The following is a 23,538-nucleotide window of genomic DNA, read 5'->3' on the forward strand; positions in this document are numbered from 1 at the left end:
AAGATTCAACCAATAGACTCAACTGACTGAGCCACCCAGGTGCCCCCCAGGGAGATAAATTTCAAGTCCAAGTGCCTGGTTCTCCTGTTGTTGCTTTAGTCTGTAGTAAAGCACTGTAGACAGCGGCAGCCCTACCTTTTAATTTTCTGAAATACTTTCATGTGTTAGCCTGAAAACATTGCTTAAAATACATTATAGTGGAGGTTGGAGGAAACTGGACATTTGTCTAAAAATTGAAGCAAATGAGAACAATTTTTATGCTAAAACCTGGGAAATAACAATCTTGAAAAAAGTTTCACTGAGTTAAGAAGAGTGAAAAGGTTAGAGAAGAATTGCATACAAACATACCTTGCAGATATGGCACAAATCGAACTTCATGAGTGAATATTCTCAAGGAATTTCTAAGGATATGTTTTTCGATCGTACTATTTTGAAGAGATGGGTTTTATGGAATTTGGTGTTGGTGGCGAGGCTTTCAATTTAGGCCAGATTCCTACCTGTGTTAATTTGAAATAGTTTTTCACGTGTTCAGGCAGTAATGTCTAATTTGTAGGTCAAAAGACTACCATTTGAGACCAGAGAAAATCATAAGTTATCTTAAGAGAGTATTGGTGAAAACCAAAATCCAGGATGAGTTATTAGCTTTGTCCCATGGTATGCATATGAGTGTAGTCGCGGAAATGGGATACAGATCTGGCAGTCTTGAGTTTTAGTGAATTTAGACCCAGTTTGTCTAAATTTTCCTTAACTCTACAGGCTAAAATATCAAGGCAGTATCCGGGGCGTCAGCAACTCTTATGTTCTAGTAAGAAGCCACAATGCCCAGGACTTCCTTGTCAGGTCATCTTTGTAACTCTCAAGAGGTTTTCCGAAGATGAATAACCCCTTAGATATCTTTGAGGGAAACCTGTTTTAAAATCCAACTTGCTCCTATTGAATACTTTTTTTTTAAAGATTTTATTTATTTATTTGACAGAGAGAGACAGGCAGCGAGAGAGGGAACACAAGCAGGGGGAGTGGGAGAGGAAGAAGCAGGCTCATAGCGGAGGAGCCTGATGTGGGGCTCGATCCCATAACGCCGGAATCACGCCCTGAGCCGAAGGCAGACGCTCAACCTCTGTGCCACCCAGGCGCCCCTGAATACTTTTTTTTTTAAGATTTTATTTATTTATGTGACAGAGAGACAGCCAGCGAGAGAGGGAACACAGCAGGGGAGAGGGAGAGGAAGAAGCAGGCTCCCAGCGGAGGAGCCCGATGTGGGACTCGATCCCGGAACGCCGGGATCACGCCCTGAGCCGAAGGCAGACGCTTAACGACTGCGCTACCCAGGCGCCCCTGAATATTTACTTTAGACTCCGGAAGCTTTCATCACGTTCAGCTTCCCCCACAACCAGGACAACACTGTCCCTAGATTGTCGGGGGCAGAGGCAGCTGGACACTGATGGTCTGCTGTCAAGATACCGACATTTCTTCATCTTGTTACCAGGCTTAGCGGCAGCAGAAGATACCGGTGCAGTTCATCAGCTAGACCCACATTCAAGAGCTGGAAAAACCATTAAAGAATATTAAAGGTGGGAGGAGAGAGACAAGGCAGGAATTACAGTCAAAAGCTTAGCACGTAGTAGATGCTCTCTAAGGGTAAACCGAAGAAGACGCTGCAGTGGTAACTTTCTTAAAATATTTTACTAATAAAAAAATAGGTTCTCCCACTGGAGTTTAATATCTCAGTGGCATAAAGAGTTGTATGTTGTGGGGTTGTTTTTCTTTTTTTCTTTTTTGTTTTTTAAAGATTTATTTATTTGACAGAGGGAGAGAGTGAGACAGAGAGCACAAGCAGGGGGAGCAGCAGGCAGAGGGAGAAGCAGGCTCCCCAATGAGCAAGGAGCCTGATGCGGGACTCGATTCCAGGACCCTAGGATCATTACCTGAGCTGAAGGCAGACGCTTAACTGACTGAGTCACCCGGGTGCCCCTGTGGTTGTTTTTTTTTTTTTTTTAAGATTTTATTTATTTATTTGAGAGAGAGTGAGCACAAGCAGGGGGGAGTGGCAGAGGCAGAGGGAGAAGCAGGCTCCTGGGAGCCTGAGGCTGGGCTCGACCCCAAGACCCCGGGATCATGATCTGAGTCAAAGGCAGATGCTTGACCAACTAAGCCACCCAGTCTCCCCTATTTATAATATTCTTAGTTGATCTAACAGATAATGGTTTGTTCAAAAGAATAATAGCAAAAATGTATTCAGTGATTATAGCATATGGATAAGTGAAGGGAATGACAGCACAGTTATACAAGACAGGAGAAAGGAACTGGCCACATTCGCATAAGGTACTTGTGCTACCAGTGAAATGATCTAGTGTTTCTTGAAAGTGGACTTATTTGTTGTAAATGTATATTGCAAATTCTAGGGCAACCACTAAAAAAAATTTCTAAGTGTTACTGAGATGTTAAGAGAGGAGAGAAAATTGAATCATAATAAAAAGTTCAATGAAAACCAGAGGAGGCAGAAAAAGAGTGGAAGACAAAATAGAAACCAAGAACAATAACAAAGAATAGAAAATGATCATAAAAATGGTAGCTATTAATCAAAATATATCAAGAATAATTTTAAATGTGAATAGTCTAAATATGCCAATTAAAAGAGACAGTAAGTCTGGATAAAAAAATAAACAAGAGCCAACTACATGTCACCTAAAGAAGCCTACTTTGTTTTTAATTTTTTTATTTTTCAAAGATTTTAAGTAATTTCTACACCGAACATGGAGCTTGAACTCACAACTCTGAGATCAAGAGTCACACCCTCCTCTGACTGAGCCAGCCAGGCACCCCAGAAACCTACTTTAAATATAAAGACACAGGGCACCTGGGTAGCTCAGTCACTTAAGCGTCTGCCTTTGGCTCCAGTTGTGATCTTAGGGTCTTGGGATCAAACCTCTCGTTGCGCTCCCGGCTTGGTGGGGAGCCTGCTTGTCCCCCTCCCTCGGCCTGCCACTCCCCCTGCTTGTGTGCTCTCTCTCTCTCAAATAAACCAATGAAATCATAAATAAATAAATAAATAAATAAATAAATAAATAAATAAATAAAAGACACAGGGGTGCTTGAGTGATGGTTAAGCATCCAACTCTTGGTTTCGGCTCGGGGGGTGATCTCAGAGTTGTGAGATCGAGCCCTGCATCAGGCCCCACACTCAGCATGGAGTTCACTTGAGATTCTCTCTCCTTCCTCCCTGCCCCTCCCGATTGTGCTCTCTCTCTCTCAAATAAATAAATAAATCTTTAAATAAATAAATACAAAGACACAGATAGCTTAAAGGTAAAGACATTGAGAAAGATATACCATGCCAACACCCAGCAAAACAAAGCTGCACTATCTCAGACAAAGCACGCTTCAGAACAAGGAAAATTATCAGGGATAAAGAGGGGCATTACATAACAGCAAAAGACTCAATTTTCCAGAAGGCACCAATCCTTAATGTGTACATGCTTAACAACACAGTGTCAAAATACATGAGTCAAAAACTGACAGAACCGCAGGGAGAAATAGACAAATCCATTATTGTACTTGAGGACTTCAACATCCCCTCTGTTACAAACTGACAAAGACAGCAGGTAGAAAACCAGTAGAATCAAATATAATTGAACTAAGAGCACCATCCATAAACCAGATCTAATTGACATTTATAGAATACTTCAACAACAGCAGAATGCTTATCCTTCTCAAGCTCACATGGAACATTCACTAAGATAGACTATATCCTGGGCCATAAAACACACTTCTAGATAACACATGGATCAAAGAATAAACCTCAAGAGAATTAAAAAAAAAACATTTTGAACTAAATGGAAATGAAAACACAACTTGTCAAAATTTGAGGATGCAAAGGAAATCAGTACATGGAGAGACATTTGTCACAATGAATGCATATATTAGAAAAGAAGAAAAATCCAAAATTAATAATCTCAGTTTCCACCGTAGGAACCTAGAGAAAGAAGAGCAAGTTAAATCCAAGTAAGCAGAAGAAAAGATATAAAAATCAGAGCACAAATCAGTGAAATTGAAAACAAGAAAACAATAGAGAAAATCAATGAATCCAAAAGTTGGTTATGTGAAAATATTGATAAAAGTGATAAGTATCTGTTCAGGCTAACCAAGATAAAAAGAGAGAAGACACAAATTGCTACCATCAGAAATGAGAGGGGGACATCACTTCTGATTCTGCTGACATTAAAAGGATAATAAAAGCATATTATGAACAACTCTGGCCACAAATTTGATAACTTAGAAACAATGGCCCAATTCTTTGAAAAACACAATCTAACAATACTCATAAAAGAGAAATAGACTATATGAATAGGCCTATATCTATTTTAAATTGAATCAATAATTAATAACCTTCCAAAACAGAAAGCACCAGGCACAAATGGGTTCACCGGGGGAATTCTACCAAATGTTTCAGGAAGAAATGATACGAATTCTCTATAATCTGGTCTAGAAAACAGAACCAAGGGAATGCTTCCTAACTTGTTCTATGAGGTCAGCATTACCCTGGTACTAAAACCAGACAATACATTGTAAGAAAGGAAAACCAAAGACCAATTACTCTCATGAAAAAATGCAAAAATCCTCAACCAAATATTAGCAGATCAAATCCAACAATGTATGAAAAGAAGTATATACTATGACCAACTAGGATTTATCTCAGCTATGCAAGGCTAGTTCACATTCAAAAAGTCAATTAATATACTCCATCACATCAACAGTCTAAAGAAGAATGACATGATCATATCATCAGATGCAGAAAAAGCACTTGACAAAATCCAACACCAACTCATGCTAAAAACTCTCAGCAAGGGGCTCCTGGGGGATTCAGGGGGCTAAGCATCTGCCTTTGGCTCAGGTGATCCGTGGGATCAGCCCGCATCAGGTTCTCTGCCCCGCGGGGAGCCTGCTTCTCCCTCTCCCTCTACCTGTCTCTCCCCCTGCTTGTGTGTGTGCTCTCTCTCTCTCTCTCTCAAACAAATAAAATCTTCAAAAAAACCAAAAAACCTCTCAGCAAACTAGGAATGTAAGGGCAGCTCCTCAACACAATAAAGGACATCTATGAAAAACCTACAGTTATTAACATACGTAGTGGTGAGAAATTAGAGGCTTTTACCCTACTACGATCCGGAAGAAAGCAGGGGTGAGCTCTCTAACTACTCTTATTGAACATCATACTGGAAGTCCTAGCTGATGCAGTAAGACAAAGGAAAAAAGGTATGTAGATGGGGAAGGTAGAAATAAAACTGTCTTTGTTCACAGATGACACGATTGTCTAGGGAGAAATTCCCAAAGAATTGTTAAAAAAAAAAAAAACCAACAAACAAATCTTCCTAGAACTCATAAATAGTTATAGCAAAATTGCAGGGCACAGGTTAATATACAAAGGTCAATCACTTTCCTATATACCAGCGATGAGCAATTGGAATGTACAATTTAAAACACAGCATCATTTATATTAGCACCAAAAAATTGAAATAAAAGGCATAAACCCAACAAAATATGTGCGATATCCCAATATCTATATGTGGAAAACTATAAAACTCTGACATAAGAAATCAAAGAACTGAATAAATGAAGAGACTGTCTGTGCTCATGTAAAATGTAGGAGAAAATCTAGGTAACCTCGGCCTTGGCAAAAAGTTTTTAAAATATTTTTTGAAGATGTATTTATTTATTTTAGGGGGAGAGAGCGAGCGAGCATGCGAGTGGGGGGGAGGGGCAGAGGGAGAGAGGAGAGGGAGAGAAAGAGAGAATCTCAAGCAGAGCCCCCACAGAGCCCCGAGCCCCGAGATGAGCTTAATCCCACGACCCCGAGATCGTGACCTCAAGATCATGACCTGAGCCGAAACCAAGAGTCAGACCCCACCCGACTGAGCCACCTAGGTACCCCTGGCAAAGGGTTTTGAAATACGACACCAACAGGGGTCTCCATGCTCAGCACCAGGAGTCTCCTGAAGTTTCTCTCTCCCTCTCCCTCTGCCCCTCCACCCCTCACCCCCCGGACTCTCGCTCTCTGTCTCTCTCTCTAAAATAAATAAATGAATCTTAAAAAAAAAATACAACACCAACAGCACAATCCATGAAAGAAAAACTGAGAACTTGGACCTCATTAGAATTAAAAATGTGTGCCCTGGGGGGCGGTCAAGATGACAGAGTAGGAAAATCCTGAGCTCACCTCCTCCCATGGTCACACCAAGGCTGCATCTATGTATAGAGCAATTCAGGACCAGCAGCTCAATTCTTGCACACCTAAAGATACAAAGAAAAAGCCACATCAAGAAGGGAAGGAGGGACAGAGATGCAGTCTGTTCAGGACCCACACCCCCCAGGGCAGTGACCCACAAGTGGGAGGACATCACAGGTGTGGACATCCTCCATGGGGAACAAGGGTTTAAGCCGAACATCAGGTACCTCCCGCCCTGGAGACCTCCACCAGGAAGATGATCCCATATAATGTCTGGCTTTGCACATCAGAGGGGCAGAACTCCCGGGGAGTCAGAGGGCTGTAGAAAACTGCCGCTCCGCGGCTAAAGGGCCTGTGCATAAACTCGGACCCAGCACAGGGGCAACAGCTTGAAAAGCACCTGGGCCTTCCATGAAGATTTACTGACTAATGTTAGGGTATGTGCTGGAGGAGCAGGAATCTGTAGGTTCTTTAGGACAAAAGCATTGTCAAAGGAAATAAAAAATACTTTGAGGCAAATTAAAATGAAAATATAAACTTAAAAAAGTATTTGGAAAAAAATTAAAAAATAAAGGTGCGCCTGGGTGGCTTGGTTGGTTAAGCGTCTGCCTTTGGCTCCTGTCGTGATCCCTGCTCTCCCTCTGCCTCTGCCTGCCACTTCCCGTTTGCACTCTCTCTCTCTGTCAATTAATTAATTAATTAAAAAATCTTTGGAACACAGCAAAAGCAGTTCTAAGAGGGAAGTTCAGAGCAATACAAGCCTGCCTCAAGAAACAAGAAAAACCTCAAATAAACAATCTAACCTTATACCTAAAAGAACTAAAAGAAAAGAACAAAGTCCGAAGTTAATAGAAGGAAGGAAATAATAAAGATCAGAGCAGAAATAAATGAAATAGAGACGGAAAAAGCAATAGGAAAGGTAGTGAAATTAAGAGCTGGTTCTTTGAAAAGATAAACAAAACTGATAAACCATTAAGAAAAAAAAGAGAGGGGACTCAGGTGAATCAAATCAGAAATGAAAGCGGAGTTACCAGTGACACCACAGGAACACAAAGGACTGTAAGAGAGTACTACCAAAAATTATATGCCAAGAAATTGCACAATCTGGAAGAAATGGATAAATTCCTAGAAACATACACTCTTCCAAGACTGAATGAAGAATCAATAGAAAATCTGAACAGGCTGATTACTAATAATGAAATTGAATCTGTAGTCAGAAGACTCCCAACAAACAAAAGTCCAGGACCAGATGGCTTCACACTTCATACCAAACGTTAAGTTTTTAAAACTTTTAAAATTATTTTGTATTATCATGCCAACGAGAGGGGCTGGGGCATGGGTTTTACCGCTGGAACTAAAGTGCATGTCTACCAGCCATTGGGCAGGTAGCCCAAGGGCTGTTGCAAAGTCGGCTTTTATAGCCAGTAGACGGGAAAGTGTACAGCCTGGTATCCCACAAGTTAGGGATAGGTTTTCCATCCAAAACTTTCTTCTTTAAAAGATTTTATTTATTTATTTGACAGAGAGAGCACAAGCAGGGATAGTGGCAGACGGAGAGGGTGAAGCAGGCTCACTGCTGAGCAGGGAGCCAGAAGCGGGCTCCATCCCAGAACCCTGGGCTCATGACCTCAGCCAAAGGCAGGTGCTTAACCGACTGAGCCACCCAGGTGCTCCCATCCAAAACTTTCTTATTAGAAATTTCTCCAAATCCCCACCCCAAATCATATAATTTCTCCTACTCAGTTCAGTCCTTGGCGCTCATCCCATGATCAACTGTTTTTACATAGACGATATCCAGTAGTGCGGTTCACTTTTTCCATTTACATTATGTTAGCATCTTTCCCTTAAATTCTAAAAAAGGAGATTTCCAATAACTGATGGCATTAGTTTTCATGGTCTGATAAGTTACTTCTTAGGAGGAAAGGCCCAAAAGGCCATCTAGCTACTAGTAGACTGGATTCTGAATTTCCATAGTAAACTCACTGCACCTTCAAAAATTAAAGTCAGTAAATTAGTGTTCAAATATTCTTTCTTTTAAAAACAGTATGAAATGAATAGAATAGATAACCATTAACCATGTATTGCTTGAGCTAGTGTATGATGGGACCAGTTTAAGGGGCTGGACAAGAAGGGGCTTACAAATTCCTTTTGCTGGTGCATATTAGTGGAGATGAATTTCTGGGGAATAAATAATCAGTTTTCTCTGGGCTGTGAACTTAACTGTAGTGTATCAGGCTCAAATTATTAACAAAGAATTTGCACCCTCTAAGCTAACTGGGCAAATGCGGCTTAAACATCATAGCTCACCACCAATATTGATAAACCCTCCTTATTTTGTTTGAGGTTAGAAAGAAAAAATTGGGGGCGCCTGGGTGGCTCATTCGTTATGCGTCTGCCTTCAGCTCAGGGCGTGATGCCAGGGTCCTGGGATCGAGCCCCACATCGGGTTACCTGCTCCGCTGGGAGGTTGCTTCTTCCTCTTTCACTCCCCCTGCTTGTGTTCCCTCTCCAGCTGGCTATCTCTCTGTCAAATAAATAAATAAAATGAAAGAAAAAGAAAGAAAGAAAGAAAGAAAGAAAGAAAGAAAGAAAGAAAGAAAGAAAGAAAGAAAGAAAGAAAGAAAGAAAGAAAAGAAAGAAAGGTAAGGAAGAAAGAAAAATTAAATTGTGGGGGCGCCTGGGTGACTCGCTTAAGCGACTGCCTCCGGTTCAGATCATGATCCCACCATCCTGGGTTCGAGCCCCACCTGGGGCTCCTTGCTCAGCGGGGAGTCTGTTCTCCCTCTACCTCCCCACCTCGTGCTTGCCCGCGCTCTCTCAAATAAATAAAAATCTTTGAAAAAATTGTGTGTGGGGTGGTATACTCCTACACACAGCCACACACATGCAAACAACGTATATATGTAAAGTTACATTGGCTTTGTTATTCACACGGCCGCTCGGGGAAATGTCTCCTGTGGCCTCTCGCCCTTCCCTTCAGGTATTTCAACTCGAGGCTAAAGCAAAGACTCGTTCTCTAGTCCAGTTTAGATAGGAGCAGCCTCACTCGGGACCGGAAGGGTGAGTGGATCCGGTTGCCCCACGGACTTCTTTACACCGATACACACATCTCCGTCTCGTGGGCAGGACCACCTAGGTCGGGGGAAGGGATTTGCCGACGTACCCGGAACTGTTTCCAAGGTTTCCTCAGTTTCGGGCGGTGGCGCGACGGCGGGTTTGGGACCAGACCAACCGAGATCTTCCTAGGCTCGCGAGAGCGCCCCCTTCTCTAGCGGCTTAGGGGACCCAGCGGCCGCGATGGCTCCGGTGTCGGGTTCGCGCAGCCCTGAGGGGGAGGCCTCGGGCTCCGGGGGAAAGCGTCGCAGTTCGTCGAGGAGCCCTAAACCCAGCAGATCCGCCCGCTCCCCGCGGGGCCGCCGCTCGCGCTCGAGCTCGCACTCGCACTCGTGCTCTCGGAATGGTCTCAGCCATCAGCTGGGCGGCTTCAGTCAGGGGTCGCGACACCAGTCCTACCGATCCCGCTCGCGGTCACGCTCCCGGGAGCGGCCCTCTGCGCTGCGGGGCAACCCCTTCGCGTCAGCCTCCTCGACCGCGTCTTATGGCGGCTACTCGCGCCCCTACGGGAGCGACAAGCCGTGGCCTAGCCTTCTGGACAAGGAGAGGGAGGAGAGCCTGCGGCAGAAGTGAGTGAGACGGGCACTGGGAGTCTGACTTGCGCTTTTCGCTCTCTGCCGGGCGCCCCTGCCTAGCCCTTCAGCCCCACCCCCCTCCCCCGACAACGCCTTTTTCCGCCCGTTTCTCCCTTTGGGTTTTCACTCGTCCTCGGGCCCCTTCTCCCCGCGCCATGGTGTCTTCGCTGCTTCTGCCTCCTGGCTATGCAGCGGTTCCGTCGGGAGCCTCAGACCTACCCGAATTACAGTTTTCGCTTGGTTGTAGCTGTTTTATTTTGCTTACTTTTTTTTTCCAAGCGTGCTTTTATTTCGCGCTCGATTGAGCTTTTGGCAAAGGAGACCTATTAGCCCAAAATGAGCAGTGCCTCGCGCTTTGTAGGCGTACCACCGTACCTTGCTGAATGATCACACAGGTTGGAGGTGACAGGACGTGTACAGTGGAAATGTCGTGTAGCCAGTCGGGAAGGCTGGGGATGAAGAGTTTAAATCGGAGGGGAGAAGAACCCCTGAGACTAGATGATTGCATGTGGGAAAAGTGACCTGCTAAACTGTTGATTAAGCTACGTGGAAAAAGGCCCTGTTCGGTGGTCTCAGTGTGACCGTGAAAACCGAGGTCAGGGTGAGATCAGGTGTCCTCTCATGAGTGCGTATTGGAGTGGAAAAGTGGATAGTTTAAGAAGGAGAAAGGGAAAGGGTTATAATTATTATCGTGTAAGTCTTAATAGCTAATGGTTATTGAGTGTTAAATTCTGTCAGGCGCTGTACTAGGTGCTCTACAGGTCCGCTGTGTGTGTGTGTGTGTGTGTGTGTGTGTGTGTGTGTGTGTGTTTAGGATTTTTTGAATTTATTTGACGGAGAGAACAAGCAAGGGGAGCAGCAGGCAGAGGGAGAAGCAGGTTCCCCGCTGAGCAGGGAGCCCGCCCCCGGGGCCCGATCATGACCGAGCAGAAGGCCGGCGCTTAACCGGCTGAGCCACCCAGGCGCCCCTACATGTCCTCTGTGTCGAAAAAGATTTTTAAGAGTAGCACAGGCATGGAGGGGCAGGTTAAGATTCCAAAGCTGGGCGACGTCTCCATAAATCTCTTTTTTCCCAAGAATGGGAAGTAATAAAGGATGGCGGTGAAGAGGACGGGCTCCAGAATCGGAATGCCTGAGTTTGAAGCCATGCTTTGCTGTGTAATAGTTGTATGACCTTGAGCAAGTTTCTTGAACTTCTCTGAGCTTTATTTCTTAACCATTTAAAAAGGGATAAAATTGGCGCTGAGCCTTTAGAGTTGTGATGATTTAGTTCCTGGGACATAATCATTAGTCCTTGAGTGTTAGCTATTGGGGTTTCCTGAATGGAAGCAGAAACAATAAAAAACCATACTGAGTTAGGTTGGAGACCTACCTCTCCAAATTAAATTTTTCAGTTACCTCCTGGCTGTGTTCGTCAAAAAGCAACCAGCTTCCTACTGGACGATCCTCATCAAAAGATGTCAGAACTTCTTGGGTGAAATTTGCATTTGTACATTTAGAAGATCAATAATTTACCTTACGAGTACAGATGAAGCTGGGGGCAGCAGGGATGAGAACGTGACTGTTCTTACAGCCTGTCATACTTCCCCCTGCATATATAGTCCAAGTTGGGTTATAAGTATAACCCTTTTAGGCTCTTTCTTCAAGTGGGAAACCTGAGTCTAATTCTGCACGATTATAATCTTTTCTCCTGAATAAAGAAGTAAAAAATAGTATATTCAAGCAATCAAACCAATTTATTTTGTAAGGGGTGGGTGGGTGTGTGTAACAAATGCAATCACAAGGAGCTAAACTTTGAGGAATTGAGCCTTTGTTTTTTGTATTTTGTTTGTGAGCAAAATTAAAAGGAAAAAAATGACAAATTTTTCCTGTCCTCCAAGAGTAGATAGAGGATATAGTCCTTTTCCAAAAAAAAGGAACTAAAGGGAAAACAGAAAAAAAAAAACCTGTTTCTCATTGAGGACAGTTTTTGTCAAATAAAACTTTTCTTTCATTTTCAGAGCTTTCTTTATTTTCTGTTTCTAATGCTTCATTTTTATTTTCTTTATTAATTCCTGAGTTTCTGAAAACGGGTTTGACTAAATCAAAAGTAGAGATTGCTCTTTACTCTCAAAAATGTATGTAAACAAAGAAGTTATTTCCAAATATAAAACTGTTTGTGTCACATATTGCAGAAGACGAAATGAGCAATTAGGAGCTAGGTCATGCAAGAGGCAGAAGAGATGCACTTGACAACCTTTTAGGCTGTATTTCTGGTCTGGCCTCAGGCTGTCTGTAGTCTGTGCCATTTGATAGTACTATCAAGAACATCAAATTACGATGAGTATACTTAATTTATTAATTTAACTTTTAAAATAGGAAAATAGGACTTAACTGGACTCCTTTGAATTGATTATATATTTAGGAGACAATTTAGCCATGGAGTTATAATTTATATGCCTATATCTTCTAGGAGATTAAGTGAGAGAGAGAGGATTGGAGAATTGGGAGCTCCTGAAGTATGGGGACTTTCTCCAAAGAATCCAGAACCAGAGTAAGTGATTCAAAAAATACTGTTAAAAGATGTAACGTTTGTTTAAATCCAGAGACTATTGTCAAAATTTTTGTTAAATGAATAACTTTTAAGTACAGCTCACGTTTTTTCTTCTTTTTTGTGATTTATGCTATGCTACCCCCTAGAATTTAAAAACATTGAACATACCTAACGATTAAAACATGTTGCTAGTTGATTTGAACATATTAATTGTTCTTTTTATTTATTTGTTTATTTTTAAAGATCATATTTGTATTAGAGAGAGAGAGAGAGAGAGAGCACAGGTAGGCAGAGCGGCAGGGAGAGGGAGAAACAGGCCCCCCAGTGAGCAGGGACCCCGACGACTCGGGCCTCGATCCCAGAACCCTGGGATTATGACCTGAGCTGAAGGCAGCCGCTTAACCAACTGAGCCACCTAGCACCCCTTAATTGTTCTTTTTAAATTGTAATTCGGGGGGGTGCTAATTTCCTATTCATAGAAGGGTTCAGTATTAAGACAAATACATTTATATTATTTTGAATTGTTTTTTCTCAACCTAATAGCAGATTGCGTGTCACATGTTAGCCTTACAAAGTGATTTTTTTTTGAGTTAACAGTTGACAACATGGATGGTAGAGTAGGGTTTTCTTATATATATATCATTTGCAGATAGTGACAGTTTTACTTCTTCTTTACCAATTTGGATGCCTTTTATTTTTCTTGTCTTGTGGCTGGGACTTCCGTATTATGTTGAATAAAAGTGGCGAGAATGGACATCCTTGTCTTGTTCCTGATCTTAGGGTGAAGCTTTCAGCTTTTTACTGTTGAGTGTGATGTTAGCTGTGGGTTTGTCGTATCTGGCCTTTCTTAAGTTGAGTTATGTTTTCTCTATATTCACTTTGGTGAGAGTTTGTATCTTTGGTTGTTGAATTTTGTCAGATGCTGTTTCTGCGTCTATTGAGATGATCGTAGGATTTTTATCCTTTATTTTGTTAATGTGGTATATTCCACATTGATTTGTGGATGTTGAATTATCCTTGCATTTCTGGAATAACTTCTACTTTAGTATGGTGTATGATCTTTTTAATGTAGTATAAAATTTGGTTTGCCAATATTTTGTTAAAGATTTTTGCATCTACATACATCAGGGATATTGGCTTGTAATTTTTTTTTTTAATTTGTGGTGTCTTTGGTTTCCATATCAGGATAATGCTGGCCTCAAAGAGTGAGTTTGTTCTTTCTTCAGTTTTTTGGAATTGTTTAAGAAGTATAGGTCTTAACTCATTAAATATTTAGTAGAATTTACCTGTGAAACCGTCTGGTCCTGGAGTTTGTTTTGTTGGGAGTTTTTTGAGTAATCAGTCTATAGTGTAATCTTCCTGATTTGGACGATTGTTATGTTTCTAGGAATTTATTTCTCCTTGGTTGTTCCATTTGTTGGCACATAATTGTTCTTAGTAGTCTTATGATTTTTTTTCTATTTCTATAGTATTGGGTATAACTTATCCCCTTTCATTTTTGATTTTATTTATATGGGCACTCTTTTTTTCTTGATGAATCTAGCTAAAGGTTTTTATCAATTTTATCATTTCAAAGAACCAACTCTTAGTTTCATTGATCTTTTCTGTTGTCTTTTTAGTCTCTTTTTCATTTATTTTTCACTCTGACCTTTATTATTTTCTTCCTTCTGCTAACTTTGGGCTTTGTTCTTTTCCTAGTTCCTTTAGGTGTAAGATTAGATTGTTTATTTGAGGTTTTTCTTGGTTCTCGAGTTGGGCCTGTATAAAATTTCCCTCATAGAACTTCTTTTGCTGCATTTCATAGATTTTGTACTGTTGTGTTTCCATTTTCATTTGTCTCAAGGTATTTTTTTAAATTTCCTCTTTGATTTCTTCATTGACCCATTGTTTGTTTATTTTTAAAGACTTATTTATTAAAGAGAGAGAGAGAAAGAGCACGTGCACAAGTGGGAGGGTCAGAGGGAGAGAGAGAGAGAATTTCAAGCAGATGCCACACTGAGCACGGAGCCTGACATGGGGCTCAATCTCAAAACCCTGAGATCATGACCTGAGTTGAAACCAAGAGTCAGACGCTTAACCGACTGTGCCACCCGGGCACCCCGACCCATTGGTTATTTAATTCCATGTGTTTATGTTTTTCCAGTTTTCTCGTAATTGATTTCTAGTTTCATACTGTTGTGGTCTGAAAAGATGCTTGATATGATTTCAGTCTTCTTAAATTTATCAAGACTTGTCTTGTGGCCTAACATGGGATCAGTCCTGGAGAATATTCCATGTGCACTTGAAAAGAATGTATGTTCTGCTGTTTTTGGATAGAATGTTTTGTGTATTATCTCTTAATTCCATCTGGTCTAATGTGTTGGTCAAGGCCACTGTTTTCCTTATTGATTTTCTGTCTGAATGATGTATCCATTCATGTAAGTGGGGTGTTAAGGTCTCTTACTATTATTGTATTACTGTCAGTTTCTCCCTTCATGTCTCTTAAAAATTGGTTTATGTATTAAGGTGCTCCTATGTTGGGTGCATAGGTATTTACAAATGTTATATCCTCTTGTTGAATTGATCCCTTTATCGTATGCAGTGTCATTCATGTCCTGTTACAGGCTTTGTTTCCTAGTCTGTTTTGTATGATATAAGTATTGCTACCCCAGCGTTTTGTTTGTTTTCGTTTGCATGGAGTATCTTTTTCCATCCCTTCAGTTTCAGTCTCTGTGTCTTTAGATCTGAAGTGAGTCTCTTGTAGGCAGCTATAGATGGGTATTGTTTTTTTTAATTTATTCAGCTACTGTGTGTTTTGATTGGAACACTTAGGAAGTTTACATTTAAAGTAATTATTGATAAAAAAAAATTATTGGTAGGGGGCGCCTGGGTGGCTTAGTCGTTAAGCATCTGCCTTCAGCTCAGGGCATGATCCCAGAGTCCTGGGATGGAGCCCCATCCTCCGCTGGGAGCCTGCTTCTCCCTCTCCCACTCCCCCTGCTTGTGTTCCCTCTCTCGCTGGCTGTCTCTCTCTCTGTTAATAAATAAAATCTTTAAAAAAATTATTGGTAGGTATGGATTTGTAGACATTTTCTTGATATTTTTCCGGTTTTTTAAAAAGATTTTATTTATTTGTCAGAGAGAGAGAGTGCACAAGCAGGGGGGAGCGGCAGGCAGAAGGAGAAGCAGCTCCCTGCTGAGCAAGGAACCAGATGTGGGACTTGATCCCAGGACCCTGGGATCATGACCTGAGCTGGAGGCAGACGCTTAACCAACTGAGGCACCCAGGCGTCGCTTTCTGATTGTTTTTGTAGTTCTTCTCTGTTCCTTTGTTCTCTTGCTCTCTTCCCTTGAGATTTGGTGACTTTCCTTAGTGTTATGTTTGTATTCTTTTATTTTTTGTTTATCTATTATAGGTATTTGGTCAGTGGTTACCATGAGGTACATATATAACATCTTACGTATATAGCAATCTATTTTAAGTTAATGCCCACTTAAGCTCAAATGCATTCTAAAAGTACTACATCCCTTCACCATGTTTTATGTTTTTGACATCATATTTTACATCTTACTATTTTATGTTTCCATTGACTAATTATTGTGGGTCTAGCTGATTTTACTACTTTTGTCTTTTAACCTTCATACTAGCTATGTAGGTGGTTGATCCACTACCTTTACTATGTGTTTACCTTTACCAATGAGATTTTTCCTTTCATAATTTTCCTTTTTTTTTTAATTTTATTATTAAGTAATCTCTACACCCAACACAGAGCTCGAACTCATAACCCCAAGATCAAGAGTTGCATGCTCCACTGACTAAGCCAGCCAGGCGCCCCTCCTTTCATAGTTTTCTTACTTGTAGTTATGATTTTTCTTTTCTACTTAAAATTAAGTCCCTTTAACTTTCTTGTAAGGCTGGTTTGGGAGTGATGAGCTTTAGCTTATGCTTGTCTGAGAAACTCCTTGTTTCTCCTTCACTTCTGAGTGATAACTTTGCTGGGTAGAGTAATCTTGGTTGTAAGTTTTTTCCTTTTAGCACTTCTCATATATCATGCTATTCTCTTCTGACCTATAAAGTTTCTTCTGAAAAACCAGCTTATAGACTTAGGGTTCCTTGGTATGTAACTAGTTGTTTTCCTTTTGCTGCTTTTAAGATTCTTTATCTCTAACTGTTGACACTTTGATTATAATGTGTCTTGGTCTCTTTGGGTTCATCTCATTTGGGGGTGTTTGCTTTCTGGACTTGGATATCTGTTTCCTTCCCCAGGTTAGGGAAGTTTTCAGCTATTATTTCTTCAAATAAGTTTTCTGTCCTTTTCTCTCTCTTCTCCTTCTGGGACCACTGTAGTGTGAATATTAGTACACTTGATTTTACCCCAGAGGTCCCTTAAACTTAACCTCATTTTATTCAGTTCTTTTTGCTTTTTTGCTGTTCTGATTAGGTGCTTTCTACTACCCTGTCTTCCACATTGTTAATCTGTTCTGCATTCTGTAATCCGCTTTTGATGCCCTGTATTTTTCATTTCAGTTATTGTGTTCTTTGGCTTTGATTGATTTAAAAAAATATTTTCTGTCTCTTTGTTGAATTCTCACTGTGCTCATCCATTCTTTTGAGTTCAGTGAGCATCTTTATGACCATTCATTTGAATTCCATCTGGTAGATCTCTGTTTTGTTTAGTTCTTTTTCTGAGGTTTTTGTCTTGTTCTTTCACTTGGAACGTATTGTCTGTCTCCTCATTTGCGTCTCAGTGTTTGTTTCTGTGTTTTAGGTGGATCAGCTATTGTCCCAGTCTTGGAGGAGTGGCTTTATGCCCGAAGGTGTCTGTGGGACTCAGCATAAACCCCCGCTGGTCACCCAAGCCAGGTACCCCAGGAGTATCTCTTTTGTAGGCTGTGTGCTCCCTCTTGTGGCTGGTCACGATTGGTGCAGACTCACTGATATGTGGGGCTGTTTACTGGTGCAGCTGTCGGCTAGGCTTGGCTATGACTACTGTGGGTATGCTGGTGAGTGGTACAGGCTTCTGGCCTGTCTGATTGACAGGCCTGGTTGCAGCTGGTGTGGGCATGCTGGTGTGTGGGGCTGGCCCTTGGCACAGCTGGCTATAAGGCCTGGTCGTGAGGTGCATGAGCGCTGTTGAGTAGGGCAGGCTTTCGGTGCAGCTGGCTGCAAGGTCCAGCTGCGACTGATGCAGATACTCTAGTGTGTAGGACTGGGCCTCCATGGCAGGAGCCCTTGGGTGGAGGGTGTGCTGGTCCTGGCCAAGGATGTCTGGTATGTATGGTGGGTGGGGGCTGCTAGAGAGGAGTGCCAGGCCAGGGTGGGCAGGTGGGTGGGGTGAGTCTTCTTGGGCTGACAGTAGATAGAGAAACAGAAAAAAGGATAAGGGATGGGACGGGGCTCTCCTGGTTGAGTAGAGGGGCCTAGGAGGTCCTGCCCCACGGGACGCCAGGGGTCCTGTCCAGGGTGCTGGGACGTAGGCAGAGCAGAGCAGCTGACCAGGCGCTGAGCCCGGGAAAGCCTGCGGACGGTGGTGCGGGCTGCAGGCTGGGGAGCTGACAACAGTGACGGCGGTGTGCCTCTTTGCCCTCAGTCTGTTGGCCGGGCAAAGATTTTATGAATTGAGGAAATCTGGTCCTAGTTCGTCTAAACATCCATTGTCCCCAGTGTCTAGACTCTTCAGGTAGTGTCCAGTGCTTCGGCTTCCTCCCGTCCCAGCAAGACAAGCCACAGGCTCCTGGGCCCTCCATGCCCAGGCCTCGCTCACAATGCCACCTTTCTCACTATGACGAGGTTTCAGAAGAGGAATGACCCTTGAGTCATTCTTAAAGGAAAGCTCTTGTTGAAAGATCCAGCACGTCCCTGTGGATTAGTTACTTACTCTCTGTTGAAGATGGGCTGTTCAGAATGGGGGCTGTATCCCATCAGCAGGACTTTTGAATGATACTGAGCTTCCCCCATCAGTAGGGTGACACCTGCCTAGCGACTAGGGGTTAGTGGCAGCCCGACGGCTGCTGGTCAGCTGTGAGGACACACACAACCCAGGTGTCAGAGTCACAGCAGGGCCAGAGAGCAGTGCCTCAGCTGCACATGCTGCTGAGGACGGGAAGAGTAATATGGCAGTTGGGAGCACAGAGTCCAAGCATGGAGCCGGGACAGAGCCTGGCACATCGTGGGTGCTATCTCGGGGTGAGCTGCAGGGAGGCCTGTGGCGGTAACTTCCCTAAGCTGTTTTAGCAAGAAGGAACTAGCTTCCCTGATGCAGTTTCCAACCTGAAGGGCATAGAGAGTAGCCTGCTGTGTTTTGTCCTCTATGACATTCGATGCTCAATGTACTAAAATGTCCTTTTTTGCTCTCTGATTGAAGGTTTGGTTTAAGAATAGGAGGGTCAGGGGCGCCTGGGTGGCACAGCGGTTAAGCGTCTGCCTTCGGCTCAGGGCGTGATCCCGACGCGTTGTAGGATCGAGCCCCACATCAGGCTCCTCTGCTATGAGCCTGCTTCTTCCTCTCCCACTCCCCCTGCTTGTGTTCCCTCTCTCGCTGGCTGTCTCTATCTCCGTCAAATAAATAAATAAAATCTTAAAAAAAAAAAAAAAAAAGAATAGGAGGGTCAAGTGGAGAAGACCCCAGAGGGCACTGAGGTTCAGAAACACGCCCCCGGTGGCCCTGGTCCCTCCCGTCGTCATTAACTTGGGTGGACCCTGCCATGCCTCCTCATTCCGGAGCCGGAGTGCTTATGGGTTCTTCAGGAGCCACCGCCGCTGGGGCTACGTCAGCAGCCCATGCCTCTCTTTCCTGTTGTCTTCTTGCCTCCCCTGCCCTGGCTTCCTCCACCTTTCCCTCCGTGCGGCTGCCCTCCTGTGCTCGCTCCCGGTCTCCTACCGTCGGTGGCTCTCTTGTGAGCCCTTTGCCCACACAATGGCCTCGGCGTCGGTTTTTTCCCACGGTGCTTTTGAGCGCATTCCCGTTCTGTGTCGCTCAGGGTTAAGAGCAGTTCCCGAAACGCCCGCGAAATGTACTCGAGAGAAGGGCAAATTCACGGACCCTCTCTTTGGGGGCACTTGTAGTCTTTTCAATAAAGTTCTGAATTTATTCTCTGTGTATTTGTTTTGCGTGTGGTACGGGGTGAGTGCACGTGATGGACGGTGCCGCTCCTCCAGGAAGGCAAGGAGGCCTGCTTTCGTGCAGCCGCGTCCCTGAGCCCCCATCAGGAGGCCACGGCCATCTCCCAAGTTCCCCAAGTGCCCACGCAGCCGGCTTACGAGGAGCCACCCTGTCCTGCAGCACCCCATCTTTCCCCGGCCCTCCCACCCCCACCCCCCTGTGCCCCAGCGGGACCGCGCCGCCGTGCAAGACCGGGTGGCGTCAGCCTCTAGGGAGAGAACAGTGTGCTTCCAGGCGGGGCTGAGGCCCAGTCGCGGCGAGGAGCTGAGGCCCACCCGGGCACTGGAAGGGACACTTGCAAGGGGCTACTCACGGGGCTCCCGGAGAAGCGGCAGCCGCGCGTTCTGCTGGTGCTCGCCCAGGGGTGTCCGATGCCGGCCCTTTGGGTGGAGGAGACGCGCAGACCGCATTCCGGCGGGAGGGTCCTGCGTCTGCAAAGGTACCACGAGAGGGGCCCCTCTTCGAGGCCAGCGGTGGGCTCTGTGTCCTCCCTTTCGCCCCTCCCCAGAGGCCGAGGGCCCACCATCGCTCGGTCGTCAGCTCCAGCCGCCCGGCAGCTTTCGGCGAGATCGTGCCCGGGGCCGGTGGTCCGTGCGTGCAGTGGTTCCAAGTCCGCGGCGGAGAAAGACGTGGGTTTTTGTCCTCTGGGACTCGGGGAGGGAGAGGGGCTCCTGCGGGACCGAGGCCGTGTACCTGTTGCCCGATCGGGTTATTTACACTGGCACACAGCACCCTTCTTGTTGCCAGGACGACCCCAGCCCTGGGGACGAGTTTTGCCGGTGCACCCAAAATGTCTCCCCCGGTCCCCCAAGTTTGGGTTGTGGCGGCGCAGTGGCTTCTGTGAGCCGAGGCGTCCTCGGTCTCCCGTGTCCACGATCGGGTGGCCCCCTCCTGCGGTAGCAGTGGTTCCGGGGTGTTGCCTCGGGGTGGGGGAAGCGTAGCGTTTCTTCGAAGCTCCCCCCTAGCCCTGCGAAGCTGCGGGCTTTCTGCGTAGCCACAGCTGTGACTCGCCCCCTTCCTCCCTGCAGAGACCTGGGTGGCCTCAGCCCTTAGCTGTGGGCTCTGGGCCCCGTCCTACATCTCCCTCTCAAGGTGTGTTCTCGGGAGCCGTCCGGGCATCATCTTCGCGTCGGATTCCAGGATCTTTGCTTGTAGAAAGCAATTTTTTTTTTAAGGGTATGAAATGTTTTAGTACACTTGCCTGGTAATACAAATCAGTAATTACGATAGCCAAATCTCTGTATCATATATATTTAATATATTAAATAACACAATAATAAAATAACCCCTACCTTAAAAAAATATGGATTCATTTTTCATGTCATCAAATACAATGCTCATATGAGAGTGTAATGAAACTTAATAATCTGTTCAGGTGCTAAGGGACAAGGCTAAGCAGTAAATTAATATTTTTAAATATCTTAAAGCAGAATAGTTTCCTTTTTGAGTTTGATAAGCCAAAGACTATCAAGGACTATTTAGAACCTGAATATAATACAGTGGCTATGAAATTATATAGGGAATTTGATGAGAAACAGGCATTTCTTTTTTTCTACTTTTTGTCAGTTAGCAAGTGAATGGAAAACTTTTAACCATAACATTCGTTTCCTTTTTCAGAGCGTCAAGAACCACCTCTGCAGCCTGCCTTGCTAAGGTTACTGCATAATCCTTGCATTCCTGCCATCCATTATCCACCTTCTCAAATTGGAGGGTTTCAGAGTCACTAGGCTACTGTCTAGATCTGCAGCCTAAATATCAGTTTTTGAAACCACTTCCTGGTATGTTCCTTGATGGAGATTAATGTATTCTTTTTCTTTGTGTATTTTAGTAATGTCAGATGCTAGAGTTAGACTGGGTATTTTAAATTTAATTCAATTTTTAAATATTATTCTCAAAACATAGTTGATATACAAAGTTATATTAGTTTCAGGTGCACAGTATAGTGATTCAATAATTGTATATTCTGTGCTGAGAAACTGGCTGTTTTTAATTGTAATATCTGAATTGATGGGTCCTCTGGCTTTGATCGTCTCATCACTATCCTAAGAGATTTAACTACCAGGAGACCTCAGATGGAGTGGTGACTTGATACGGGTCATATTTTTCGTGCTCATTTAGAGTCTTACTTGCATGGTCTGCATTAATTTCAGTATAAAAAGCTTAAGGCCAAACGTAGCATATGGTTTTAGGCTCTAGTAGATCTTGAAATTGGGATATCAGATCTTATTTTTCTACCAGGAAAAAAATATCAACAAGCCTTCCGCAATTCAAAATTGGAAACAAATTTTAGGAAAAATGAAAAGTATAAAAGGATTAATTACCAAATTTTAGATTTAGCTCCTTTATACCTTAAGCCTTTTCGTCTCAATATTTATTCTATTATTGCCAATTTCATCAATATGTACCCAGACACCAATCTAGATTTAATGAGAGTGGGATGGGATTGGGGAAACAGAGTACATAAAAGAGGCTTAGGACATTCAAACTGATGTGTTGTCCCACATCTTATGCCACTTGTGCCCTTTATCATAGTCTTTCCATAATGATTATTTTTCCCTTATATTATTTTTTTAAATTGTAGTAAAATTTAAACAACATAAAATTACCCATTTTAAAGTATACAATTCAGTGGCATTTAATACATTCACAGTGTTCTCCACCATCACTGCCATCGACTTTCAAAGCATATTCATCACCCAAAAATGAAACCCCTTATTCATTTAGTAGTCACTCCCCATCCCTCCCTTGGCAACCGCTAATGTGCTTTCTGTCTCCATGGGTTTGCCTGTTCTGGATATTTAATATTTAGGGAATCATACAATATGTGGCCTTTAGTGTCTGGTTTCTTTCACTTAGCATCATGTTTTCCAGGTTCATTCACTTTGTAACAACCATTAATACTTTATTCCTTTTTTGAGTTGAATAATGTTCTGTTATATGAATATGCCACATTTTGTTTATCCATTTCTCAATTGATGGAAATTTGGGTTTTTTCTACCTTTTGGCTGTTGTGAATAGTGCTTCTATCTACATTTATGTACAATTATTTGTTTGAATCCCCATTTTTGAAAAATATTGTATTTATTTATTTGACAGAGAGAGAGAGAGCGCATCAGTGGGGCGCAGCAGGCAGATGGAGAGAGAGAAGCAGACTCCCAGCTGAGCAGGGAGACTGATACCGGGCTCGAACCCAGGACCCTGGGATCATGACCTGAGCTGAAAGCAGACGTTTAATCGACTGAGCCACCCAGGTGCCCCTGAATACCGATTTTCAGTTCTTTCAGGTATATACATAGAAGTGGAATTCCTGGGTCACAGGGTAATTCTCTGTTTAATTTTTTGAAGAACTGCCAAATACAGCAACTGCATCATTTTACATTCCCATTAGTAATGTGTGAGTGTTCCAGTCTCTTCACATCCTCACCAACACTTATTATATTCCACTTTTTTCAGTAGTCTCTAAACCCAACGTGCGGCTCAAACTCACAACCCCAAGATCAAGAGTTGTACACTCCTCCAATTCAGCCACCCCCTCCATTTTTTTACTATAGCCATCCTAATGGGGATGAGGTATTATCTTGTGGTCTTGATTTGCATTTCCCTGATGACTGATGATACTGAGCATCTTTTCATGCTTGTTGGCCATTTGTACATATCCTTGGGAAAAAACATCTAATCGTTTGCCTATTTTTAATTTGGTGGTTTATCTTTTCATTGCTGAGTTGTAAGGGTTTTTTAAGTATTCTGGAAACTGACGTCTTACCAGAGACATGATTTGTAAATATTTTACCTCATTGTGTAGGGTGTCTTTTCAGTTTCTTAATAGTGTCCTTTGATGCACAAAAAGTTTGATTTTGATGAAATCCAATTTATGTAATTTTCCTTTTGTTGCTTCTGCTTTGGTGTCATATTGAAGAATTCATTGCCAAATCCCAGATCATGAATTTTTCCCTG

At 43.3% G+C, this 23,538-nt stretch overlaps 1 protein-coding gene and 1 long non-coding RNA gene across 13 annotated transcripts in view; one reads left to right on the forward strand and one right to left on the reverse strand.

The window, feature by feature from the left end:
- Positions 1–960: 960 nt before the first annotated feature.
- Positions 961–9,469, reverse strand: LOC148106862 (uncharacterized). The gene is made up of 4 exons (XR_015723390.1): positions 9,384–9,469; positions 8,672–8,744; positions 6,212–6,285; positions 961–1,543 (listed from the first exon to the last, which is right to left on the reverse strand). It is a non-coding gene; the product is annotated as an uncharacterized LOC148106862 (long non-coding RNA).
- Positions 9,470–9,517: 48 nt separating this feature from the next.
- Positions 9,518–23,538, forward strand: part of LOC148106863 (NF-kappa-B-activating protein-like) — a 36,992-nt gene continuing 22,971 nt past the window's right edge. For 6 of the 12 annotated variants that reach the window (XM_087859837.1, XM_087859839.1, XM_087859836.1 and 3 more), the window contains exons 1-6: positions 9,518–9,903; positions 12,362–12,442; positions 17,191–20,213; positions 20,613–20,760; positions 21,202–21,362; positions 22,687–22,868. In XM_087859837.1, the coding sequence (XP_087715963.1) occupies positions 9,518–9,903; positions 12,362–12,442; positions 17,191–17,311 (588 nt within the window). In that variant the 3' untranslated portion in view covers positions 17,312–20,213; positions 20,613–20,760; positions 21,202–21,362; positions 22,687–22,868. Of the gene's footprint in view, positions 9,904–12,361; positions 12,443–17,190; positions 20,761–21,201; positions 21,363–22,680; positions 22,869–23,538 lie in introns of all 12 variants that reach the window. The other 6 variants (XM_087859846.1, XM_087859847.1, XM_087859841.1 and 3 more) reach the window with 5 other exon arrangements.

The sequence above is a fragment of the Ursus americanus genome, chromosome X, assembly GCF_024610735.1.
Source record: "Ursus americanus isolate L20-20 chromosome X, mUrsAme1.1.p, whole genome shotgun sequence".
Lineage (NCBI taxonomy): Eukaryota > Metazoa > Chordata > Mammalia > Carnivora > Ursidae > Ursus > Ursus americanus.